The sequence below is a fragment of the Carica papaya genome, chromosome 7, assembly GCF_054855325.1.
Source record: "Carica papaya isolate Zhongbai chromosome 7, ASM5485532v1, whole genome shotgun sequence".
Taxonomy (NCBI): Eukaryota; Viridiplantae; Streptophyta; class Magnoliopsida; order Brassicales; family Caricaceae; genus Carica; species Carica papaya.
Window position 1 is genome coordinate 18,614,630 of NC_142315.1, and position 27,810 is coordinate 18,642,439.

General features: G+C 35.8%; 1 protein-coding gene across 2 annotated transcripts; it reads left to right on the top strand.

Annotated features, from left to right (window-relative positions):
• The first annotated feature begins 2,693 nt into the window (after positions 1-2,693).
• STT3A (staurosporin and temperature sensitive 3-like A) lies at positions 2,694-27,810 on the top strand. 2 transcript variants are annotated; one of them, XM_088206985.1, is made up of 23 exons: positions 2,694-2,960; positions 3,532-3,594; positions 3,754-3,809; positions 3,930-4,001; positions 4,196-4,301; positions 4,389-4,439; positions 5,542-5,637; positions 10,155-10,214; positions 10,296-10,409; positions 14,936-15,022; positions 15,341-15,444; positions 15,685-15,780; positions 21,879-21,999; positions 22,083-22,163; positions 22,249-22,380; positions 22,488-22,715; positions 23,209-23,352; positions 24,646-24,832; positions 24,920-25,017; positions 25,208-25,287; positions 25,372-25,459; positions 27,340-27,429; positions 27,536-27,810. In XM_088206985.1, the coding sequence occupies exons 1-23, from the start codon at positions 2,838-2,840 to the stop codon at positions 27,593-27,595; spliced, it is 2,337 nt and encodes a 778-aa protein (XP_088063111.1). In that variant the 5' UTR covers positions 2,694-2,837; the 3' UTR covers positions 27,596-27,810. The 2 variants fall into 2 exon arrangements, with proteins under 2 accessions (XP_088063111.1, XP_088063112.1); XM_088206986.1 differs by lacking the exon at positions 2,694-2,960 and having other exon boundaries at positions 3,574-3,594; positions 4,179-4,301.

A 27,810-nucleotide genomic window follows, 5' to 3' on the forward strand; every position in this document is an offset into this window, starting at 1 on the left:
CAATAATTGTATTTAAGAGAAATTTAATTATGTAATAATCAATAATAAATTTATAAAAAATTTCAAAAACTAGCATTCAAGTTCCAAAAATTCTTAAAATATTCCATCCCCAAAAATATATGCAAATATATATATAGATTACTTGATTAGTTTCTCTCCCTTTCAAACTCTCTACCTTGCTAATCCTTCTGCTCTCCAATCAGCACGTCCACCTTCTGCTCGCACTCGGGTTCTCCATCAGTCCATCACCCAGCTCTGCTCTCGCTTCTGCAAGTTTCTGGTTTTCGTCGCAAGCTGCTTGTTTCGAGTTCAGCTTTTTCTCTCTAGCTCCCATCTCTCTCTCTCTCTCTCTCTACAGATCTCCGACGAAGCTTGCACTCTGTCCCTCCATCTCCTCCCATTTTGTTGGTTTTCCCTGTTTATAGGTGGTGAGAATTAGGTCCCCTTTCCTGTCGCATGCCTCCGGCTTTTTTTTTGAACTTTTTTAAAACGACACCATTTTGATCATTGCTGGCCTTTGGTTTCTAGCTCGCAAAACGGTGTCGTTTTAAGCCTTGGTGCTAGACTACTACAAATATGGGTTTGAGCATCACTGGTTTAGGTTTTTGACTTTTTTTCAACTCATTTTTCTTCTTTTCTTCAACATAACAACTTGCATAAAAATTTAATTCATGAATTGGTTTTTTAACTCAAAAATTTATTCAAAAATTTTATCAAATTTAGGTAAAAATTGTATAAAATATAATAAAAATCTAACACGTCATCCAAACTCCTAGACAAGTGCATTTGAAGACAACATATCATGTTTTCAAGTATTTGAAGCAAGAATCATCTTTATGCTTATTTTTTCTAGCTACAAATACTTTTACAATCATATATTATTATTATTCAGATTATGAAGTATACCTAGAGATTCGAAAATATCTTATTGAGAATTGTGTGTACTTGAGATCTTCACTAATTTCTAAAAAGGTAAAGAAGCATACCATCATTAGTTGTAGTTCAACAGAAATAGAATATAGATCCATGGCCATGATTATCGTTGACCTACAATAGATTTTATACATTCTTCAAAAATTGAAAGTGTCTTATTTTTTACCAATAGATCTCAAGTGTGATAATAAGACAACAATGCATATAACTGCAAATCTAATGTTTTATGAAAGAACGAAACAATTGGATATTGATTGCTATCTGGTTCGAACAAAGATAAATGAGGACATCATTGCACCAACATATGTTAGCTCGACAACTCAAGTGGCTGACATATTCACCAAACCACTCTCATTTCCAGCTTTTTAGAGTATTGGCTCCAAGTTGCCTTTCACAGTTGTCCACCAAAGAACTTGAGGGGGTGACATTGGTCAAGTTAGTTAGTTAGTTAATACTTAATTACTTTTCTATTAAACACGTTGTTAGAGTTAGTAAGGACATCTGTATTCTCATAAATAAATTATATATCTATCTTGTTTAAAAAATAAAGAATGAAGAATTCTCTCAAGATTTCTTAATTTTCATTTCTTGCCTATCATTTGCACTTTCTCTACTTCAAATTATCCTGTGAATTTGTTCTTGTTCATCTACTCCATCATATTCTTCATAAGATCAACATAAAACAACTTATATTTCGTTACATATAATCAAACACTCAGCTATAAATCACTCATTAAGTAATAAAGATGAATTTGTAGATATATTCAAATGATTTATTATATTCAAAAAGTATCTAATAATTTTTACATTATTCAATTTATGATCTAATTTTGGACAATTAGGTACCTAACTAAATGAACTTTCATATAATACACAAAAAATCTATGGTGCTAAGCCACATAATTTAAATATTATATCACATTAAGTTAGTTGAAAAAAATTATAAACTTAGTCAATTATCTTACACAGACTTTATCTCATTTGTTATAAAAAATTAGTAAGACTACTATTTTTATAGTATAATCAACTATGAACCAAATTTATAGGTAATATATGAAGCATTCAATATTTACATTTATAATTATTTGTTTATATATTTATTGCTCTCTTGAAATTTTTAAACTTAACTTAACTAATTTATTGTAATAGTAGTTTAAAATGATATAATATTTAAAAATCATTCATATTGCATACTTGAGCTCGAAATTTTGAAAAATATTTTTACATGTGTTATTCAGACCATATAAACTCACAACTAAGCTTATGATACTTTAGGAGAATGTTAGAGATACATCTTTTAATATTTTTGATTTGAGTGTCTTTTGTATAATATATTTATTTTTTTATATTTTTTATTTTATTTGTTTAAATTTTGATAAATAAAAAATATTTTAAAATTAAATTATAATGTGATAAATATTTTAATTTAATTTTAAATTTAAGAATTAAATAAAAATAAAATAAGTTGGAAATGAAGTTAAAATTTTGGACAATATAAAATGCTAAAACACGTTCAAGAAGAGAGGAAAATAAAAATAGAAAATGCTTGTCAACGTTTACAGCGTCAGCTAGTTAAAATTTGCCACGTGGTAACACAGCAGATGATGCCCAATGGAAATGTCTCGGCATCGCGAACAGCAACGACCCGCCACGTATAAGGAATGAAGGGCAGTATCGTCATTTCAAAGGAACCAAATAGGCCCAAAATGGTCATTTCATCACAATCCGGGGACAGTTTGCAAGTCCCTGCACTCAAATTCCTTCCGCTCAGCCTCTGGTGCAAAGTCTTCTGTTTCTCTCAGTCCGCTCTATTCCTACAAAACCCTCCCAACACAATCTCCCTTCCTTTCTCCGGGCGGGTTTTTTATTAAAATCCTAAATTTCAGAGCTGTAATAGACCTCCAATGGCAGCTCAAGAGAGCCAGCAATCGTCAGGAACGACGTTGAGACACGCTTTCGGCAATGTTCTGTCCGTTTTCATTCTCCTCCTTGTTGGAGTTCTCGCTTTCTCGATTCGTCTATTCTCTGTAAGATCCCTGATTACCATTGCTAGTCTGATTCTGTAGATCCGATCTGTTGACTTATCGTTAGGATTTCGCCGTTTCTTGTTTGGCTGTTAAGGACTGAAAATTTGATTTCCTAATTATCTGGATGATCGATGCATCTGTGTGTTATATGATTTCTGCATGGATGATGAGGTAGCGGACGATAAGAAAATGGAAAATATGCTTTGGAAACCTTTTTTTTTTTTTCAGTAAATATATTTTAAGCTTGACTGAGCCAAATTGTCGAACTTAAAGCTGGATGAGACAAGTAATGCAGTTTAAGAACCTCGACTGAGCTTGTTAAATTTTTTTCTCTCTTTCCTCTCCCTCACTTATTAAAATATTTGAAGCGGATAGTTTTTCTTTTGTTATTTTGCTCCAATAATGAAAGCAATGCAGCTAATAATCCATCAGAAAAGAGACGAGAGAGAGAATAGCAGTTTTATGAATTTCTGTAAAACCTTTCTTTTTGAAAAAAGTTAATATATCAGTTCGAAATGCATTTATTTCTTATGCAGTTTATTACTTTGGGTTCTTGTGGATTAATTTTCAGGTTATAAAGTATGAAAGTGTTATTCACGAGTTTGATCCTTACTTCAACTATAGAGTCACTCAGGTTTGACTTCTTTCTATTCTATTTACTTGTACATTTTAAGTCTTTGTTGCTATGCTGAGAATAGAGATTCATATTTAATTGCATCATGATTCTAATTCATTTTATTCTGTTGAAGTATCTCTAAAATACAGATGATTTTCTGTTTTTGCTTGGTTTCAGTTTCTGACAAAGAATGGAATATATGGTTTTTGGAACTGGTTTGATGATCGGACCTGGTAATTGCTACACTGTCCTTTAGCTGGCTCTTAAATTCTCATTGCAGTTATTGTTTTCTGTTCTTTCTCTGCCTTACAAGTCTTAATCTTGCTTTTTTTCTTTGTTTAACACTGCATAAGGTATCCTCTTGGCCGTGTGATTGGTGGAACTGTTTACCCTGGTTTGACTTTGACAGCAGGCACCATATGGTGGTAAGTATTTGAGAGTTGTAGATTTGCAGTAGCCAATTTTTCATCTTTCGTTAATATTTTAGGTTTCTATCTTCTGGTATTTTCCATGAGCTTGCTTGTCTTGTGGCTTCCTTCACTTATGACATTTCATATGTTTGGTATCAGTGGAAACTCTGTTTTGGCTAATATATTGAGTAGATTACTTCTGATGCCAGGATACTGAATTCTTTGAATATTCCGCTGTCTGTGGAGACTGTGTGTGTATTCACAGCACCTATATTTTCTGCTTTTGCTTCTTGGGCAACTTACCTTCTAACTAAGGTATGTGTTGTGGCATCCAATTATTCATTTGTCTTATAAAGTGATTGACGTCAGATTTGATGACAGTGTTCTATGGCATCTCAATAGGAAGTTAAGGGTGTTGGTGCTGGACTGACTGCAGCAGCTCTTTTGGCCATGGTAAATCATGCAACAGGGTGGCATTTGTGTACTTTTTTTAACAGAGGTTTTGTTCAACTTAGTAGTGCCTTCCGCTGGGGTTTTGGTTCAACTTATGATAGCAAAAAGATTTCTTATAGCTTCTTTATCAGAAAGTACTTTATTCATGTTCATTTGAGTATTCTTATTTGAGATTTCATGTTATAGTTGGCACCTTAGTTTGTTGTTTATCTAAAATTTTCTGCTAGTACTTGAGTTATATATGCAAGATTATAAAGTTTAGGCTTTTTTTTACAACTTGGCTTACTTGAGTAGAATCCTTTCATCCAAAACTATGTTCAGCTTATTTATGAGATGGCTCATTTCATCCTAAACTTTCTAGGAATGAAGTTTTTTTATTTGTTGGTTGTTTTTTCCTTTCCAAAAATTTTTTTATTATATTTTTTTGTTAATTGTGTTTGGTTGGGATAGATTCATCAAAAGCACATGTGGAAATGCTCATTCATGCTTGGTAGTATGAAAGGGCGTGATTGGTATCAGTAAAGCATGGAAAACATATGGTCTTATTGAAATTTGTTCTGTTCTGGGAAGTTGAAAATAGAGTGAGGGTGAAGTGTTCTCATATGCATGGTGCTTTGTCATGGTTGCTGAGAAGGTAGAAGTTGGTGGCCTTGAAGTAGAACTGTATTGGACATAAAGGAGTCCTTTAATTATTATATTAAGGATGTCTGCATTGTTAGGAGCATTGGTGGAAGTTGCACAGTTTGTCAGCTCATTGTATAAGTCTGAGAACTTTGGAAACATTCAGTATCAGTACTGTATCCAGAACTGGAACAGACATCTTTCCTGATAGGGTTGTACTATGTTATGCTGCTTTACATGTCTGATAACAGCCTTTGGTTGAAGTTTTTCTGGCAAAATCTTTTGATTAAATCAAAGCGTCTAATCTCAATAGTTGTGTGAAATCTGTCCGAATGAGGCAAGTCTTAATCTGATATTGCTGTTTCTGTGTGGATGTAAGTTAACAGAATGTCTAATGCCTAAAGTATTTCCAAGTAATTTGTTGGCCATGGCTTTAACAGGCTTAACTCAATAGATACTTCGTATATTTTCTTCTTTACAGGTTCCATCCTATATATCCCGGTCTGTAGCTGGAAGCTATGACAATGAAGCTGTAGCTATATTTGCCTTGATCTTCACATTTTATCTCTATATTAAGGTAATATTTTATTTTAAATAAGCTAATCAAATGAATTTTAATGGTTTTTATTGAGCTTATCTCATTCAGAGATTACTGACCTTAGTTTGAATTTATGTACAAAAACTTTATTGTAGGATAGATTAGTATTAATTTTTCTTCTAAGGATTTTGGGATAAAAAGCTATATATCATATCTAGGAGCTTTTAGATATGAGATTCAAGAAGTCTTAAGCATTCACATTTAATGGTTTTATTGCATCACACAACTAGAAAAATGAGAAAATTATCGAAATACTTTATTGGAAATGTGAAACTATATCTCAAAAAGCGAAATTAAGGATGTACTTGTAGTGATTGCTAACCAATCTTCTCTTAGACCTTGCGACGAGAAGTTCTTATGTCCTCACATCTTTGTAATTAGCCCCCAATAGGGATAACGGGCTGATTTTTCCCAAGAGCTCACATCGACGAGAAGGTTTGGTACCTCAATATTGGCTCTTCGCCACCTGGGGATGTAGTATGTTCCAAGGGTTGGGCTCTTTGCCCATTAAAGTGGTACGTGAGCTGGGTTCAGAACGTCGTGAGACAGTTCAGTCTATATTCGGTGTGGACATTAGAGTATTGAGAGGATCATTCCCTAGTATGAGAGGACCAGGAAGGACGCACTTCTGGTGTACCAGTTATTGTATCCACGGTTGCCACGTGCGGAGTGGATAACTGCTAAAAACATCTAAGTAGTAAGTCCACCATAAGATGAGTGCTCTCCTATTCCGACTTCCTCCCAGAAAAATTGATAAATTCCCTTTCTTAGGAACACATGCAAGATCTGTCACGATAAAAATGATAATGGTAATCTCACGATTAACTACTTCATTTATGAATTTCATAGTAATAGAAATACATGTCCTACCGAAACAAAATTTGTAACTTGTTATTCTCCGCGTTGATGGAGAGAAGAACCTATGATTAGCTTTTCCGAAAATTTCCAAACGAACAATTTCAAGTAAATATTTCAATTTCTTATTTTATTATGTTCAACTCTCTATATTTCTCTATCCATAAAGTACATTGAATGTACAAAAATGGTTATAACAAAGTTTCTGTTACTCATATTAATAGCTACTTTAGGAGGAATGTTTTTATGCGGTCTAACGATTAAATAACTATTTTTGCAGCTCCAGAGTGTTTCAGTTTATACTCCTACCTATTATCTGGATATACCAAGAAAGATGTACGGTTTAATGAGCCTACTATGAAATATTTACTCATGGGTGGAGCAAGTTCTTCTATTCTGATTCATGGTTTCTCTCATATATTTAATCGGCAACTTCACCCTTTTACAACCCAAAACATTTGCCAATTCAATAGCATTAGCCCTGCCACCCTATCTCACCAATTCAGACTTAGTTAAGTTGATATTGAGACAAAAAATCGCGTGAAAACATACCAGAACACATTTAAGATTGAAGAAAGTCCCTTCATTTTGTTTGCAAAGCACTAAGGTGTTATCAACAAAAAATAAGTTAGTAACTTTGTTCATATGTTTATCCACTCCCTCTTTTAGTCTTCTAAATAATTCCATCTCCTGCCACTTAACAACGACAAAGTTTCTATGACAATAATAAAAAATAGTGAAGAAAACGGATCTCCTTATTTAAAACCTATGGAGGCTTTGAAAAAAGAAGATGGATGCCCGTTCATCATGACTGCAAAAGATGTTGTAGTAACGCAGGAGTTAATCCACTTGCACTATTTATCTCCAATACTCATTCTCCTAAATATATATTCAGTAAATACCCAATTAACATGATCATAGACTTTCTCCAAATCTAGTTTATAAAGGACCTTATTTCTACTCCGAAATAGCAGTTCATCGACAACCTTTTAGCCACTAGTGTGTTGTGAACCGGTTGCATCAAAATAAAAATAAGCAAGGAAGTATGAAATCCATAAGAGAGCAGAATGTGGAATTTGACAGCTTTGAATGGGACTAAACTGCTTTTAGTACTATGAGGAGTCGCCATACTGGAATTTGACGGCAACAAAATAGAATATCATGTGACTAAAATGCTTCATCCAATCCACTCACAGTATCATGTCATATCTACTGAATTGAATTACACGGAAATTGTACTCGAACTTGTAATCTTGCACTATCCAGGTAACCTCTCGGCATTCAACATTGCTAGTAATTCGCTGCCCATTTGCTACCATCACCATCAGTGGTTTGTTGCTGGCAACAGGGTTCTTAATTCCTCTAGCAACACCTTCATCTAGAAAATAGCGAGAACTTCCATTGTCAACAAGGCTAGCACATCACTCCCGATCAGTGTACCTGTGATTTAAGGATACTGCCTGCTGAGACTCCTTCCGTCACTTGTACGAACGAGATGCCTATTGGATTTTCTTCATCAGTGAGCTCCTCTTCAAGCAATTTTTTCATTATGTCTTTTTGGTTGGAAACTTCCTCTACTGCCATCATAGTTTTATTTTGGTAGCAGTAACCTGAGAAATACTTCCTCTACTGCCATCATAGTTTTATTTTGGCAGCAGTAACCTTAGAAATAATGGTCACCACATTTGTCGCATGATGCTGTTGATTTCCTAATTTTCGTTTCTCTCCCTGTAGCTTTGGAAACACACTCAAAGTTTTGGACTGACATTCTTCTTGTACCACCAGATTAGTAAGAAGTTCTCTCCGTGAAGTATGTACTTTTGGACATTTCAGTTACGGATTGCTCCTAAAGTAGAGCGTGCTTAAATGATTGATTAAGTGCGCGTGGCTTGAGCAATCTTATTATTGGCTGTGGTTCTGGTTTGAGACTGCTGATGAAACTAAATATACAAAATTTCTCTGGAAAAGTTAGATTGTCCACGTTCATTAGGGTGCACAAATGTTCAAAACATTCTTGGTAATCTAGAATAGTTATAGTTTACATCAATTTGTTAAATTCTTCTATAAAATCTTTCATCGAAGAACCTCCAAATCTTCGACAAAACTTCTATAGGAAATGTTCCCACTCTAACTCCTCATTTTTGCCTGCCATTCTTGGTACTAGACACCGGCAATTTCTTTCAAGAAGAGATATGCAACTTCCACTTTTTGCTGATATGAGGTGTTGTGCGCCAAAAAATATTTATTGCACCTCCTTACCCATCTAGGAGGATTTACTCCTTCAAATAAAGGAATTTCCACCTTTGGAAGAATAGTGGCATGGGGTGAACTGGTTCGGTTTAGTGTAGCAGTTGAACAAGTTTGGTTCAGAGTTTCCAGTAGGCGGTTTGGTTCAAAATCTCCACTGGACTGGTTCGGCTCCAATGAACCAGTCCGCATCTTATCATATGAACCGGACCTCATTTGTTTTTTCTCCTGCCATCTTGTTTGGTTTTGAAAGTATTTACCTCAACCATCTCATTTAAGGGAGAAGAAGGCAGAATGTTGCAGGCCTCTGATGTTGAAGGTTTCGGCACGTCACCCAACGAAGTTCCCCCGTGAAGCATCTCCACATTAGGTCGAGTTATTGACTGGATTGCCGCTGCATTTCGTAAAACTCCGCCGTAAACTTGGTCAGGTACTGATCTACTTCCTTCACGGTAGGTTTGGCAGCCGCTGTTTTCACCGGATCCACCACCGCCACCTTCCCTTTGGATCGGGTATGTATGGTGCCTGTTGCGTATGTTTCAGCCGGCTCCAATAACTCTGCTACCACCTTGTCAGAAGCCTGACTCATGGCTCTAGTATGAGAAAAATAGAGAGGGAGAAAGGAAAAGAGTCGGCAGAGAGAGAGATTAGATTCAGTTAAGGTAATTGATTCTCAATGATTTTATTCATAGAGAGCAATGCATATTTATAGGATACAAAGGATGGGAAAGGGAGCGTGTAACCTCGCCTGGAGGTTGCAATGGCTCTAATAGCCGGTGGATAAGGGTCTCTATCACAAATATTTTCTGTGTCGCTGTTCCAAAATCCTAACTCTAGTTGCATGCTATTACAATAAAAAAAGGCCTGTCTACCCCTGTACATTTTGTCCCTTTTGCCCCTATAAAGTCTTTTCCCTTTTTACCATTTCTTCTGCAGTAAAGTCTTAGCGGTTTCTTATATATTAAACTTAAGATTTCTGAGACAACATATGTAAAAGGTATTAAGAATCACATTTAAGGGTTTGATAGCATCAAACAACTGGAAAAATGATAATTCTCAGAGTATTTTTATTGAATAACTAAATTTTGTATAAAAAGGTGATATTTAAATTAACCTTTCGGAATAGAATTGAATTAAGAAATTCTAATACTAATAAGGATAGAAAAAACAAAATACTAAAAAGCATAAAATCCAGAAATTTCTAAATTATAATAATAGGCTCCTAAACTAAATAATATAGTAGTTTTATATTTAACTTCAAATCTATTTGGATAATCTAAACTTAATGAACTCTGCATCAAGCATGTTGCATATAGATTATGTACATTCTATGTATTTTATTTCTCATAAGGAATATTTGATTGTTCTCTGACTTGACTGTGTATTATATGCAGACGCTAAATACTGGATCCCTGTTTTATGCCACTTTAAATTCCTTGGCATACTTTTACATGGTGGGTTTCATGTTAATTTCTTTTTGAAAAAAGGAAAAAATCTTTGTTGTTTCTATGTTGATGATTTATTATTTGTCTCAGGTTTGTTCTTGGGGAGGGTACACCTTTATTATCAATCTGATTCCAATGCATGTGCTTTTGTGTATTGTGACTGGTCGCTATTCAAGTCGCCTCTACATTGCTTATGCGCCTCTTGTAAGTACCTGTGCTACTTATGAAATTCTGGCTATATCTAAAAGACAGAACATATGATTAAGTAGGATTTACAAATGTAGGCTATTTGCTTTCAGTACCTAGAAAATAATAGGAATCAAGGAGGCTAGCTCTTTTTTAACAAGGGTCCTGGTTTTTTGTGAAGAAAAAAATTATAAGTGGTCTTGCTGTTAGTAAAATTTACTTAAATTTATATGGATTCATTAGTCATAGGTGAACCTTATGATATGGAAGAGAAAGAAGAAATCATAAAAAAGAATATGCTTTATGTCAACATATACATATGTCTGCCTACAAAGCATGGAAAGTAATTGATCACATTCGTGAACGTTCCTATGAGGAAGCACTTACAATACTAGAACCTGGCGCTGAAAGAAGAAATTGGTTTGCTTAAATTGAAGTGATTAGGTGGAAGTAGGGCCCCCTATTGAAACGCTTTCCCTCCCCCAAAGGGCAACCAACTTTCAATACTAATTGTTATTTAATGCTGCCATTTTTCCAATACCATTGAATAGCATGGCTTGGGGTTAAAGTCACTCAAGTGGGAGAAGGGGTTTGGGGTAATAATGATTTAGGTCATTTGGTGTTAATGGTGTGAAGAGAGCAAATAGATTTCTCCTTGAAGTCCTTTTGCTAAGAGCTAATGTAGAACTTCTATAGACAAGAATAGAACTGCATTTGCTGGAGTTTTTCACTTTACAGTATTGGAAGGTACAAAGTCATCACTTCCAAAGAGGTCTTTCCACCTGTTTATGTGGATTATTGCATAAGCATGAAGTCTTTTTTTTTTTTAATTTTTTTAATTACTACATTTTAGCAATATGTGATGGATGTCAACTGAAACGATTTTTCTGAATCAATGGGTTATCGGTCTCATTAGCCAAAGTTTTTAATTTTCTAATTAAAATTTTTAATTTTTTTTTGGATGAGCAAATAAATTTTATTAGAGATAGGGAAGAAAATTACTGAGGAAAAAGACGAGAAATTCTCCTAGCAAAATTCTAATAGAAAGAAATACATTAAAATAGTAAAGCATGCCAATCCCTATGGAAAATAGTCAAAGAGACATCCATAAGATAATCATGAGCCTTAGCCAAAGAGCAGCAAAAGAAGGCCATACTTCCTAAATAAAAGACTTGGCTAATTTTGTCCTTGAAAATCTTAGCATTCTACTCCAATGAGAACACCCATAACCTTGTGAAGATAGCTCCTCTGCGTAACAGCCAAGCTTCCTTTTTTAACCTCTTTCATCTCAAAAGAAGAAAAGAAATCTCGAGCCTCCTTCTCTCTATCACCAACCTTTAGATAATTGGAGAAACAAATCTTAATGGGTGGAGAAATAACCCAGTAATAACCAGATGTATTAAATAGATAACCAAAGCCTTCAAGCCACTTCACAACGTAAACAATTAATGATTATGAGATTCTGCTGCGTTAGAACATGAGACATGTTCGAAGCCACATTTGGGTCTATAGATTTGTAACGAATCACTAGTATTTAACCTGTTCAGAACAACTGTCAAAATGAAAATCTTAGCATTATAAGAAGCTTTAGCTTTCCAAAAAAACAGTAGTGAAAGTCTCACTAAAGGTGGATATAGAATGTGTAGGGTGAGAAAAAAAAGACGAACAAGAAAGCAAATTCAATGACTCCAGTAACCAAACTCTATTGTCAGGCTGTAGAGAGATTAAAAAATGCTTTAAGGGTTTTGAGCTAGGAAATTATCTCTTCAAATCTATAATCATTAAAGTTTCAAAAGAGAAAAGGAGAGGCCTGCCTGTCCATTTGGTTAAAGAAATAACAAATTGGAGGCATGAGGATGCAAAGAAAGGTTATAATATAAAGATGAGGAATGCATTAACAAGTGGGAGATCCCCATTCCAAAGCTCTTCTCAAAATTCCCTCTTCAGATCCATAATCCTTAAGGTTTCAGAAGAAAAATGAAGAGGTTTGCTTGTCTGTTTGGCTAAAGAAATTAAAAATGGAGATGCGATGGTGCTAAGAAAGGCTGTAATGTACAGACGAGGGAAAAGATTAGCAAGGGGGAGATCCCCAAGCCAAAGCTTTTCCAAAAACAAAGAACAAGAGCAATCACTCATCTTTAACTGGATAAGGGATGGAAAACATCATAAAGCTGCCATATGTCTTCCAGGGGCTCTTGTAAGTGGAGGTGCTTCTAGCTACAGAATCCCGGCGATTTCTATGATATCCGTACTTGCTTTGTATCACCATGTGTCATAAGGAACTAAATTTTTTCAAAACAAAATGCCAAATCATTTAGTTTGTGGAGACATATTTTAGATATGAAATTCAAATGCCTAAGCCCATCCATAAACATCTCCTTACTAGATTATCTCTCGAAGACTCTCCCACCCTAGCCTAAAGGAAATCCTTCATGATCTTCTCAATTTTTTCTTTTCTGAGAGGAACCCCCTTAGGGTTTGTAAATAGAGAAAGATAATGTAAAGGGATACAAGATGAATAATCCTTGATAAAGGTAACTTTACCACCAAGAGAGAAAAAACATCCTTTTCAACACTCAAGCCTCTTAGAAATTCTTTTTACCACTGGGCCCCAAAAGGACTCAATCTAGGGGTTACCACCTAGAGGACACCAAGGTAGGTGAAAGGCTAAAGATAATACACCATAACCAGTGATACCTTCTAATAGTAATGACATCCTCCTCGATGTTAATCCCTGCAGGACCACTTTTAACAAGGCTGATATGTGGCATCAAAATACTATCTAAAAGCTACAGAAGGAATAGAAGATCATTGACCCCTTTGTCATTATCTAAGAGAAAGGGAATCGTGCCATTTTCAATATGTAAATAAGATATCCCTACATTGTGCAACAGCATGGAGGTTTTTGAACAAAATGGGTTAACTTATTTGGTTTGAAATGGTTTACTCCACCAAATGTGGAGAGTCTTCTTTGTTCTTCTATTAAGGGTGATGGTGTGCACAATGATGCAAAGCTCTCTGGCAAGGGGCATTATTTGTTGGGCGATGGTGTTTTTGGTTATCTGGAACTGCCAGATTTCAAACAACTACCACACCTCATTTTGTAAGTCGTAGGAGGGATACTATTCTTGGCAACCCCATGGGCTAAAGCATAGGGACACTATCATAACACCAGTCTCTCTAAAATTGGGAAGGTATTATAAATAGTTCATAGGGTAGAATCAGTTTGTAATTATTTTCTTTTGTTTTTCATGATTGTTTGAGGAGGATCCCTTATCCTCTGGTTTTGCATTGTATTATTTCTCTTTCTTTGTAGTAAATCTTTTTCTTTTATCAGAAAAATAAAGTAGATCAGAATATCCACCACAATAGTGGAAAGAAAAGAAAGAGGGGATCCTCCTTTCTCACCCACTTTGCAAAGAAACTAAGATTTAATAATCACCATATAAGACACCGATCCAGTGCTGCATCTAACACCAAACCCCTTCTCTTAGATGAATTTATCCAAGAAACTGCTATTGACCCTATCATTTTTTTTAAATAATACTATTGACACTATGATAAGCCTTCTCAAAATCCAATTTCATGACAAGCCGCTTCCCTTAGACTTCCTAACATCCTCCACAAGGTCATTAACATTGAGGAACGCGTCTACAATTTGTCTTCCCCTCTTCCGCCCCCCCCTTTCCCCAAGGGAAAAAAAGGAGCACTCTGATCAGTAGTAGTGTTCATTCAACAATTCACTTAACCCTATAGTGAGCATATTCATAATAATTTTATAGACATCGGTAACAAGACTAATGAGTTGAAAATAAGAGATTCAAAATAGATCTGTCTTTTTTAGGATCCAAAGTGATAAAGGTGGAATTCATGTGAAAATAAAAGATTCTAATAGATCTGTCTTTTTCAGGAACCAAAGTGATACAGGTGGCATTCGTGTTAAAGCCAATTTTCCTTTTAAGAAAAATCTTATCAAAGACTTTCATCAAGTTGCTTCTAATACAATCCCAGCAGTTTTGGAAAAAAGCATAGAAAAGCTATTAGGGCCAGGAGCCTTATCGGCACCAAAAGCCCATAGCGGTTTTTTTACATCCTCCTCACTAAAGGCTCGCAGTATTTTCTTCATCTCTTCCTCACTAGAAGATCTCTCCAATTAATGAGACCTCTTGCTAAAAGTAGGGGACCGTTGGAACCCTGGCTCACTTTGATCCTCTTTATTCCAATTTCTATAAAATTTAGTGATCTCTCTCCCTGTAGAGTTGGTATCCATTCTCAACAGTGCCATCATCTAACTCCAACTCCTTAGTATAACTTTTCATCCACCTCTCATTAGCAAATCATTTTTTTTTTTTGAAATCTCATTAGCAAATCTTATGAAACTGGCCCATATTGGCATCACCCTCCATCCATCTAAAGCTTTGAAAGTTTAAATAGTCTACTTTTCTTTCTGCCTCTCAAGTTGATGTTGCAATTTTACAAGTTTCACTCTGTCAATTTCCTTAAGATTTCTTTATTTTTGCTGAAATTATAACTTCCTGGTGTAGGTCGTCCTGGGAACTTTGTTGGCTGCATTGGTGCCTGTGGTTGGATTTAATGCAGTCATGACATCTGAACATTTTGCGTCATTTTTGGTTAGTTCTCTCTTTCTCTCTCTCGCTCTCACTCTCCCCTTATTTAGTTACTAATTCACCTATGTATGTCCTTTTTAAAATTTATCCTCCATGCAATTCATAATAGCGTTTCTACTAGTTATAGATGTAGGAATGCACCTGCAAATTTAGCTTAGTAAGATATCTCATTTTTCAACTTGGGCATCGAAAATGTCTGAGCTTCTATCCTGCAATGCTTAAGAAAGATATTAAAATCATAATATAGGACTTCGGACAGTGATCATCCTTGATCATTAATATTCACATGCGGTTTTCTTCTTTCTAACTTTGACTCTGCAGGTTTTCATTGTTATCCATGTTGTGGCTCTTGTATATTATATCAAAGGGATTCTCTCTCCCAGAATGTTTAAAGTAGCTGGAACGCTTGTTCTATCTGTTGGCCTGTAAGCTTCCTTGTTTGTTTCTTTTAACATCTTCAGGATATTACTAATTTATATTACTTTAGTAACAAAGGGAAGAATATAGTAAGTATGTATGAACAAAAGTTTCTAAGTAATCAGGTTCTTTAACAATAAACCTAGAATTATTGTAGACTAAGTAGGTAATTTTCAAAAAATTTCACTTTGTACTATGTAATGGAGGTTAAAATGAAACTGATTCTCTTCTACTATTTTGTTCTTCAGGATAGTGTGTCTTGCTGTAATAGCAGTTCTTATAGCACTGGTGGCTTCAAGTCCTACAAAGGGATGGAGTGGACGGAGTTTGAGTCTTCTTGATCCGTAAGTGCCAAGTCTAATGATTCTTATTTTTCTCTTTTATGTTAATTTGCTGTAATCACCTTGTAATCTAGTTATAACCTTTTGACAAATTGTAATTCAAAATGGTTGTAGATTTGAACTTCACTTAAAAAAATTGCTGTAATACCTTGAATAATGGAGGACAATGTGTAATAAATTTTTGGTGTAGGGTACAAGTTGGTTCTATGTTTCTTGAGATTGAAACATATAGAAGTTACCTTAATCTTTAATCGATTGTTATCCCTTTTTTCTTTTCTTAAAATGAAAAAAGAAATTACTATTGACAAGGGACCAAAAGGGTACCATCCGCATGCAAAAAAAGTGTGTTAACAAAATTTAAGGGTAAATTCCGTAGGCTACTTGATGTTTGGATGTAATTACTACTTGAGTTCATTAATTTTCAAAAATATCAACTCAGATCTTGTATAACAAATATATCTGTCAACTTAGTACAGCTTCCTAACAGACATTTGATAATCAAATGTGTTACATATCAAGTCTATGATTTTGAAATAACAAAAAGAAAAAAAGGTAATGGGTGATTCTCCTCGAAAATACACAAAAGAGAAGAACATAGGTTTCAGTTTTAATAATAAAGTAACCGTGAGTGTGCAACAAGAGCATAGAGCATGTATTAGAACCCTAGATTGGAATCTTGGAATGGGTTTGAATGAAGGCAAGGACTCCTTACAAGTGATCCCTTCGTTTCTGAACGATAATAGCTGTTAAGAGAACCTTGTCACCTTTTGAGTGAGAAAAATACTCAAAAAGCTCTTGCTAAATTTTCTACTTCACTAACTCCTGTATTTACGCCAGGACTCCTCAAAAGAGATCCTTTCATTTCTCTTGCATTATACAATTTTTCTACCAAACACAAAGCTCAAGTATCCTTTTTTACCGATGACACTGAGGGGAGAATGGCTTGGAACTTCTACTTTAAACACTAATACCAATCTAATAGGGAGTCTTTCGACATGTCATCTTTATTGTCCAATTTGGAATCCGTTCAAATTTTACCCCAGCCAGGCAACCGATCCTGGGATCTTGAACTATTAAGGACATATATACATATAAATCATTATTCGACTACCTTAAAAATCCCACTTTCTCTTCTTTTCACATTGCTAAAATATTTCGGAAGCATCAGTACCTTCTTTCCACATAGCTAAATTATCTAGAAAATCACTTAAAAATGTATGAGAAAGTGCTCAAAAAATTTCTTATTGAAACGTTAAACTTTTCGAAATCGATTTGCCTTTTTGGGAGGAGAAAGGAAGATTGTTTGGTAGAGTCATGGCGTTAAGTAGTTTTCTGAAATTTAAGTGAATAAAGAGCTTAAGGGTGAGCCATTTTTAAGTTGAAATGTGAGAAGAAAACCAAGGAGGAAAAAGAGATTTACCGTGTGAAGATCGAAGGCTTTCTGGTTTCTTCCCAAGATTCTCTCTTTCTCTCTCTATAAACCGTTGGTTAAGTGAAGGAGAAAAGAAAATGGAAGGAATGGGAGAAAAGAGGAAGTGGAGGGACTTTAAATAGCCTTGGGAGGAAAATGCATGTTTGCCACGTGGCGGTGTGCATGCCTACCACGTGGCAGCATGTGGAGGGGGAGCAGTCGGCGACCGCGACTGATGGGAGACGATGCGACGGGCGGCTGCGGTGACGCAACGACTGACTGCATGCAGGCTGAGGGGATGCGTGCTGTCAGCACGTAGGCGTGCGCATACGTGCATGCACAGGTGCATGTGCACATAGGCGCGCAGGCGCGAGATGGACTGCGCGACGTGACCGCGCGTAGGCACGTGTAATGTGACATTGCGCACAACATAGGACGTTCCTGTGTGCGCGCGGGCTCACGGGTGCGTGGGCTTGCTGCCTTGCGGGTCGTTTCCGTGGATCGCGGGATTTTTCCCTGCCGTTTTTCGTTTTTCCAATTTTTTTTCCATTCTTTTAAAGAATTATAATAATTTTTGACAAAAATCACTATAAATAAAAATAAATAAAATAAATTCTATAATTTGATAAAACAAAATATTTAAAATTAAAAACACTCATAAGCGAAGTAAATTTTAAATTTCAAATAGATTTTTAAATTAATCGTTAAAGGCCGTAATGTTTGAAAATATAGAGTTTAAAATATCGCATTCGAACACAGGTTTTGGGGTGTTACATCTTCCCCACCTTACAAAAATTTGTTCTTCCAAATTTGAAAAAGTTTAAAACAACTAGGTATACTTGTCCCGCATTTCATCTTCCAATTCTCACGTTGCTTCGCTTAGAGTGTGATGTTGCCATAACACCTTGCCGTAGGAATTCTACTGTTGCGCAAAACCTTCTCCGTCCAATCAATGATCTTGATAAGGTACTCGGCATAAGTCATGTCTGATTGGGCGAAAGTTTGCTGATGCGGAATGATGTGAGAAGGTTCATGGTGATACATTTTGATCATGGAGACATGGAAAAGATCATGTAGGTTGGCAAATTCCAAGGGCAATGCAAGACAGTATGATTGATTCCAGTTTTCCAAAAGGAGTTGAACATGAGACAGAGATATTGGATTGGTCTCTTGAAGGACTACGACTGTAAGATCCTGCACCACCCAGATAAGAGTAATGTAGTCGCTGATGCCTGTAGTCGAAAGGACTCAGGCATATTGGCCTAGTTGATGGTTTCTAGCTGGAGGATGCTCGAGACAATTCAAGGTGTCTGATTAAAACATTACGGAAAAGATGCATACCTTGCCCAAATTCAGATCTAGCCTGCCCTCTTCACGAGAATTTGGGAAGCTCAAGCAACGAATACTGAAATTTTGAAGCATATAGATAAGTTTGCATCCGAGAAAGTCCGCAACTTCAGAGTAACCAATTATGGACTGTACAGATTCCAAGATCGAGTATGGGTACCTAGCGACCTCGACTTCAGATTGGATGTTCTGAAGGAAGCCTATGCATCCAAGTTGTCTATCCATCATGGAAGTATTAAGATGTAGTGAAATTTGAGGCGTCGTTTCTGGTGGCTTGTTATGAAAAAAAATATTGTTGAGTTTGTCTCTCAATATCTCACATGCCAAAGAATAAAGGCAGCACATCAAAGACATGATGGCCTTTTGCAAGCTCTTCCCATTCCAGAATGGAAATGAGAGCATGTGACTATGAACTTCATCACGAGTTTGCCGAGGATGAGTTCATATCGTAATGTTATTTGGGTCATTGTGGATAGATTGATCAAATCCGCCCATTTCCTTGCAGTCAAGACTATTGGCTCAACTAACAAGTTGGTCCGGATGTATGTTGAGGAGATTGTCTGGCTCCATGGTACTCTTGTTTTCGTGGTTTCAGATAGGGATCCTCGTTTCACCTCTCATTTTTGAAAAAGTTTCCAAAAATCTCTTACCTGAAGTTTGTACTTCAGTACTGCTTATTATCCACAAACTCATGGACAGTCTGAACGGACCATTTAGACATTGGAGGACAAGTTGCGTGCCTGTGTACTGGACTTTGGAGGCAATTGGGATCAGCATCTCCCCCTTGTTGAGTTTGCCTGCAACAACAACTATCACTCCAGTATCGGAATGACTCCATTTGAAACTCTCTATGGTAGGCCCTGCCAATTCCCACCTCTTCTTACATTGTAATATAGTATGGAGGATGTGGGTGAAATTGGTGAGTTTGTTGGGCTGAATTGGGTAATGCCTCCAACTTAGAAAGCTTTATTTGTGAAAGCATTTATAGAAGGGGTGAGGAAAGAAGCAAGGCCCCTTTGGCAAGAGGCGATGTTTGCCTGATTATGGTGTCTTTAGTTATCAAGGAACTGACAAATTTTCCACTAGCACATGACTTCCTTAGAAGAGATATGGGATAGGACTTACTCTTATGGCAACTTTGTAGGCAAAAGCACATGGATATTTCCAACATAGTTGTATTACAGCATGCCACCAGAATTGGAATCTGTTATCCATAGTTCTGTTGATGTTGCAGTTGTGTGATTGTTTATATTTCTTGTTTTTGCTTTCCTAACGTAGCTCTTGAGGAGGATACTTTACCCTCCACTTTTTGTATTTGCTTTGTTTACTCTCTTGATAACATTTCTTCATTTATCCAAAAAAAATGAGATCCCTTCATTTCTGAATGATAATTGCTGTTAAGAGAACCTTTTGATCTTTTGAATAAGAAAATACTCAAGAAACTCTTAATTTTCTACTTCTCACTTACTCCTCTATTTACACCTTATATAAGTCGCAGAACATGAACATAGAAATTAAATGCTCTTAGAAAACAGCTATAGATGACATAATTGAACATTTAAAATTTGAATAAAACTGAAACATATAAGAATTGAGGAACTTAGCTTATAAACATCCTGATCAATACTACTTTTACCTGAAACTTAATCTCTAAATTGCTGACTTACTCTATAATTTGACTATGTTGGACACTTACATCACATCCCCTGTTTAATGCAAGCTCGAAATTATAATAGCATACCATAGTGCAAAGTTTAGGACGAGTGACTTTCCATAATTGCAATCTCAGATTCTACTCCGAAGATGAGAGTTCTGGCTGACGTGGAATCATTCCAAAAAATTACTAATATAGGGATATAGAGACACCCATAAAAATTGTTTTGACACCAATATGTTAGGTCCCTAGATTGAAATCATGTGATGAGTTTCATAATAAGTGCTCATTAAGAGAGAACCTTTGTTCTTCAAGGGGGAAGCGTTCATTCTCTTGAGGAAGAAAATTACTCAAAACTTGTATCGAAGTTTTTTTGCCTCCCTTTTATTTCTCTCATAAAGGTTAGAAAACATGAAAGACGGAAGTAAATTGTTCCCACAAAACAGTGAACAACTGGCATAGCTGGACATTTTAAATTTGAAATAAAACTGGTTTAGAAAACAAATCAGATTAGAGAAATTGCTGTCTTTGTATCTTCTTTATATATATAGTTTTATCTCTAACATAGTGGACGGTGTGTATAAAATAGTGACAAAAGCCCTGGCAAGAAGATCGACTAAAGTGATTGGGAATGCTATTGGGGAAAACCAACATGCTTTTGAGTTGGGGTGGGGTGGGGGGGAGGGGGTGGAGAACACAAATCCTTGATGTGGTATTAATAGCTAATAAGGTAGCGGACAACTTGTTGAGAAAGGGTGGATGGGGTGTTTTTTGCAAGCTGGATATGGAGAAGGCTTACGACCACGTGGTTTGGAGTTTTCTGTTCTACATAATGAAGAGAATGAATTTCAGGCATAAATGACGAATCTGGATTAAGATTTGCATTATCACTTCTTCCTTTTCAGTTCTAGTGAATGGTGAACCATCTGAATTTTTTCGGACTTCTAGAGGCTTAAGATAGGGTGATCCATTGTGTCTTTTGCTCTACTTGATGATCATGGAAGTACTAAACAAACTACTTATCAAAGTAGGGAATTGAACATTTATAAGAGAGTGAAGATGAGGAGGAATGGGAAAGAGGTTGAAGTGATTGCTTATTTTTTGCTGACGATACACTACTGTTTTGTTAGCCAAATCCAAGCGACCTCCTTAATCTTAGGCGTGAATTGGTGAGCTTCCAAGTGGTTTTTGGTCTTAAGATCAAGTCAGAACTGGTGCAGTTGGATGAACATGGAGAGGATGATCAACTTGATATCATCTTGGGGTTGAAGAAGTTGAACCTTGTAATTAGATATTTGGGCCTTCCATTGGGCGTAAAGCTTAGAAATACTTTTGACTGTCAAATAAAAAGAAATTATACCTAAACATCAACAACCTTATATAGATTGTCCAAACTTTCATTACAAGGTAGTATTTCCAGGACATCATAATCTCTTCTTCACTTAAGAAGGGTCTCTGTTTAACTGAAAAGTCTAAGCACGAGCAGTTCATCTATTTTTCAGAGGCATTGTCGTGTTGCTAATGTCGATAATGGGACTTAAGCTGAGAACTAAATAGGTCAATTTTCTTGGCAACAAAGCTTCTTTCAGTGTTTTTTCTACAATAGTTCTAGACTAGAAGAAATTTGGTCATAGTTTTTCTGGATTTCCTTCCTGATATTTATATTTTGATTATACTGCATCATGACAGGACATATGCAAGCAAATACATACCAATTATTGCTAGTGTCAGTGAACATCAACCCCCTACTTGGCCTTCCTACTTTATGGACATCAATGCTTTGGCATTCTTGGTTCCAGCTGGCATAATTGTAAGTAACAAATTTCACCAAAAATTGGCTTTTCAGTTTTAACTTCAGCTCTCATGGTGTCACCATGTTCTTCATTTTGGCAGGCTTGCTTTTTGCCCCTATCTGATGCAAGTTCCTTTATGGTGCTCTATATTGTTACATCTGTTTATTTCTCCGGAGTCATGGTAAGACGAATAACTGCACAGGCCAATCCCCCTGTGTTATTGAGTTAATTGTAATTCTGTGATGAAAATTTTTGGGCCAATACAGGTGCGCCTTATGCTTGTGCTTGCTCCGGCAGCATGCATAATGTCTGGGATAGCTCTCTCTCAAGCATTTGAAGTATTTACAGGATCGATCAAATTTCAGCTACCTGGAGTTTCTGGGAATTCTGAAGTTGATGTAAGGATTATTTCCTTACTCTCACTGAATTTTTTTGCTTTTCCTGTCTGATAATAAGATTAGCAGCTTCTGGACTGAAATTGTTTTCTTCTACATTCCCTATCAAGGCAGGGGATAAGACTCCTGCTACTGTTATAGCAGAAAATGATGTGAAGACTGATAGAAGTGAAGAAACATTGAAGGACCGTCCATCAAGGAAGGGCAAGAAGAAGGAGAAGGAGCCTGTAGAAAAACCTTCTACCAAGTCCAGAATAGAAAAGAGACTTCTAGTTTTGCCTTTAGACGCATCAGTGATTTCTCTTCTTCTTCTTATAATATTGGGTTCCTTCTATGTGGTATGTAGATTTCTGTCTTCCTGTGCAGAACAGTTAATTTTGGCTGTTACCCTCGTTCTATGAGTTAATTTTTGTTTCTTTACAGACACAATGATTTGTCTTCATCCATATGGTCTGTGTGGTCAAATGGTTATCTAAATTGTATTTATTAATACCATCAAGTTGATTACACGCTTCCGTGAAGGAGACAAACTGTTCTATTAATGCCTCAAGTTGATTGCTGAGTAATGTTAAGTAGACAATGTTACACCAAGATGATATGGTTCAAACCAAAGGCCTAATCTTCTGGTTCAAGAATTTTCTTTTTCATTTATATATGAATGAGAATTTTCATATACAGCAGACGACTAGGGACTTAGTTATTATCCTAATTGTTCTAGTTGTCTCAAACGTCTTAAGGATATTTCAATATTCTCTTTTTCTTATTTGATGATCCCCTCTTTTTCTTTCAGTGATGTAAAATTCTCTCTATAACTCATCTTTCTTGGTGTAGGTTCATTGTGTATGGGCAGCAGCAGAAGCATATTCAGCCCCATCCATAGTTTTAACATCTCACTCACATGATGGTCTGCATGTTTTTGATGATTTCAGAGAGGCTTATGCATGGTTACGCCATAACACTGAGGTGGATGATAAAGTAAGTATATCACTTAGCATTATCTCTGTTTTCCTGCAGCATTATCTCTGTTTTCCTGCATTTATTGAAGCATTATCTCTGTTTTGAATCCTGCATTTCTTTTTTGCTTTAGTTCCTTCTCTGTCCCAATATCTCAGAAGCGCACTTCAATTGTACTTCTCTTTATGTCTGGTACAAGCATTGAAGAGTACAGTAAAATGTAGTTGATTTTAGCATGAATTCGTGTACTGTCTATTATATACCAAGGGGCTGAGTCTTACTGGAAGTGCCAAGGGGTTAGGATTTGCTTGTCTAAGCAAATGCGAGTAGCCAAAGACGACCACATAAGATGATTTGCCAGTGATGTGAGAATATATTGCATGGTGCCAAGCCGACAGAGTTGGAGCTTTTCTGTCTTTTTGCAGTTTTGGCTCTTCATTTTGTTGTCTTAATGTAGCTCTAGGACATGACCCTGAACCAATACTAGGATGGACTACAAGCACCTTAAGGTAGAATAAGATGGTAGTTGAAAGGTCGAAGTCTGCTTTAGACTGCTTGCTTCTTAGTACTGCCTATCTTTAATTTGTCACCCTTCTGATCTCTTGATCAATTAAAGTTTGATTATATTTCTAATCATCATTCTTATTCTGTTAATTATATCCCGGATAGGATTGTGTGCATAGCTTCTCTTTGGGCAAAAGAGCACAGTTTCTTTATCAGGGTTCCTCTTTCTGCATTATAGAGGGCTTTATAGATGATCTTATATTGAAACTTTTGTTTATTTTCTCTTCATTTTCTTCATGCTTTTTATTTTTTGGAGGATAGCTTATCCTCCTGCTTATTCTTCTAATATATTTCTTTTTCTATAAAAATTAAAGTTTATTTCTAATTTATAATAAAGAAGGAGACTATAATTTACTTGAAAACTTGTATCAAATATTAAATAAGGTATTATTCGCGAAAAAACATCCAACAGTATAAATCATGTCTAAACATTCAAGAAAAAAATATATGAAATAAGTAGAACTTATAAATTATAAATCACAAATACAAACAAGAGTAGCATATTAAATAAAGTATTTTTTGCAAAAAAATATCTAACAACATAAATTGTGTTTAAACATTCAAGATAAAAATATATGAAAAAAGTAAAACTTATAAATTACAAATACAAACAAGAGTAACAAATAACTTTAATTCAAACATTTACTTCAACTTGTCGTGCTGTATGAAAATTTAATTTTTCAAAACAAAATTTTAAATAATAAATTTTTTATTTTCAACTTTTTATTTTTTAAAATGCATTTCTTTCAGGTTGCATCGTGGTGGGATTATGGTTATCAGACCACTGCTATGGCCAACCGCACAGTAATTGTTGACAATAATACCTGGAATAACACTCATATTGCAACTGTGGGTACCGCCATGTCTTCTCCAGAAAGGGCAGCCTGGGAAATTTTCAACTCCTTGGATGTGAAATATGTTCTTGTTGTCTTTGGAGGTTTGCTTCCTTCAACTACATGCTTAGAAGTGAGATCACACATTGGCCTAAAAATATTTTGTTCTGATGTGTTACCTTGTTCCTTAGGTCTTGTTGGCTACCCAAGTGATGATATTAACAAGTTCCTGTGGATGGTCCGCATAGGAGGGGGTGTCTTCCCTCATATCAAGGAACCAGATTACCTGGTAAGTTTCTTCTTTTCTTTTTTAAATAAAAATTATAGAAACATTGGATAAGCATAGGTATCTGAAAATTGTTCAAGGTCAAAATTGTTTGCTTTCCTGTTGAGAGGTAAGAAAATGTTTACATTCATGTTTCATTTGAAATATACTGGACTAAAATTATTTCTCTGTTTTGGATGCTCACGTTTTGAAGAGAGATGGTCAGTATCGGATTGATTCTCAGGCAACTCCTACAATGCTGAACTGTCTTATGTATAAGCTCTCATACTACAGGTTAGTTCTGCTGTGAACTAACATATATTTTATACGCTTTTGATGTGGCCAATATTGAATGGGGATTTCATGTATTTATTACAGGTTTGTTGAGACTGATGGCAAAGGTTTTGATAGAGTTAGGCGGACAGAAATTGGCAAGAAATATTTCAAGCTTACTCATTTTGAGGAGGTCAGATGATCTTAATATTTCCATGTCATGAAACATGAAAAGTATCTCGTTTCCTTTTTACAAGAAAAAGAATAGTATTTTTTTAGATAAAAAAGAATGTAGAATGAATAGATCATTGGCACTAAGGATGTGCCACCTATTTGTAAGATATTTACAAGTCCATTGGTAAATCAATGACATTCCAAGAATCTTCCACTCTATAAATGTCATGACCCAATATCAAAGAACAAAAATTGTGTAACCATCTGTCCTTAACTTTTAACATTTCACACTCTATCCTCTCAAAAGCTGTAGTATCCCTCTTCTTCCACACAACTCAGAAAATAGTTAAAAGAATAAGTTTTAGTTGCTTTTTCTTTCTATATATCTCCTCCCAAACCCAAAGCTCATCCCTTAGATCCGGCAATCACCCAATTGATTCCTAGGAGGCCATACACCATAATCTAAGTACCGTACACCATTAAACACTAGAAAAGAATGTGGTTGCAAAATTCAGCAGTTTTTTTGCATAAATAGCAACCATTTACCATAGTTTTACCCCTTCTCATCAATTTATCTATAGTCAAGATGCATTCTCTTCCTTCTTCCCAAGCCAAAAAAACTATTCTTGGGGGAGTCTATGCCATCCAGATCTGGTTGGCTGGGAAGTGTGCCATTTTTACCTCTTCTCTTTTAGTCAAATGATTGTAGAATGACTTGACAGTGAACTCCCCTTGTTTCTTCAATATTCACACAATCTGGTCCCTGTTGTCACAAACCTTGACATTGGGTAAGAGATGTAACAAGGCCTCATACTCGTCTATCTCCCAATCATTGAGGCTTCTTGTCGTGTTTACATTCCACTCCCTATTCCCACTTCCCTCAATATAGGCTTCCTCAATTACCATATTTTTAGATTTTGCATTGATGAAAACCCTTGGGAATTGATCTTTGAGCCTTACCCTTCCAATCCATTCATCCATCCAGAAACGGTTTTTGTCCCCCTTTCCCGACTTCCAATTGATGCATTCCTGAAATTTTTGTTTTTCCATATCTATTTTCTTCCAAAGCCCCATTCCATGCGGTCTAGTCACATCCCTATACAATCCAGCAAAATCAACAGTTCCCCACCGAGCCTCAACTACAAGAAAAAGAATAGTATAGATTATCAATTTTAATACAAGGAAATACACTTGTTTGTGTCTATTTATGTGGCAATTTGTTGTTTGGGCCGGAGAATCTTGTCTAGATATGTATCCATTCACGGATCTGGACTTTGGATTTTGACATTGGAGTAATGGGGGGGTTATTACGTTAAGTTGAAGAGACGATAGGAATGTTATTATGTGGTTCTGGGTGAAATTGAGTAGTCACAGTGAATATACACGGGGTTAACTAGAATTAACCAGGAGAATGAAAAACAGTGAGGAGATGAGGCTGTCTCATTGTGTTCTCTGGTTGCTGCAAGCCGCATGTTGTTTTTTCTTTTTGATTCTTATCAATCTGTCTCATTATATCACCCATTCATCTAAATCTCTTAACAAAAAGAGAAGGGTGTTTTCGAGGTTCTGAGGAAAAGGACAGTATTTTAAGATTCAAACTGATTTGGTGATGTGGCAATATTAAAAAGATAGAATTGTTAACAGTATCCTTGATGGGAGAGAAAATATGTAACATGTTCTAAGATAGAATGTTTTATATTCAATTTTGAAAGATGGCTTTTTTGCATAATACATGAAATTTCAAGGGGAGAAGTGTAGTTTTGCCCTTTTCTTTACATATTAGCATCTGTCCTCATGTTTACTTTGAGGGAAAGATTGTTGGATGAATAATTTTCCCTTTTAGTATGTTAATGACTATGCTTATTCTGATTTGTTTTTTCTGGTTGCATATGAATCTAGGTTTTCACAACTCACCATTGGATGGTACGGATATATAAGCTAAAGCCTCAGAAAAACAGGATACGTGGGAGGGCAAAGAAGTCAAAATCAGTATGCTAATACATGGATATTAATTACATATTTCCTTATATATTTAGTTATTTGCTTCCTTTACCACTGAGACGTGCAACTTTTGTGGTTCCTGGTTTTTTGGCAGAAAGCGAGTTCAGCAGCTAGTTCAAAAAGAAGTGTAGTGAAAAAGAACCCGTGGCACTAGAACAATCTAATTTTTGTAGGTTGATGTTTCAGGTCAGTAATTTGTAATCGAACTATAAGGATAGAACAGGCATTGCTGGTCCATCATTCACAGGAACACAAATGACACCCCAAAGATTTTGTAGCTTTTTTCTCTAACCTTTATAGTTCTCCCTGAATTATTATTTTAGGCACATTTCATTTGAAGGAAAGAAGCTGCTAATCAATTTTAGATCA

Coding starts and splice junctions, on each gene's coding strand:
- STT3A (XM_088206985.1), top strand. CDS start 2,838: ATGGCAGCTCAAGAGAGCCAGCAATCGTCAGGAACGACGTTGAGACAC. Junction 4,002..4,195: donor ACAGCAGGCACCATATGGTG/GTAAGTATTTGA, acceptor TTCTGATGCCAG/GATACTGAATTCTTTGAATA. Junction 15,023..15,340: donor AACATTTTGCGTCATTTTTG/GTTAGTTCTCTC, acceptor TTGACTCTGCAG/GTTTTCATTGTTATCCATGT.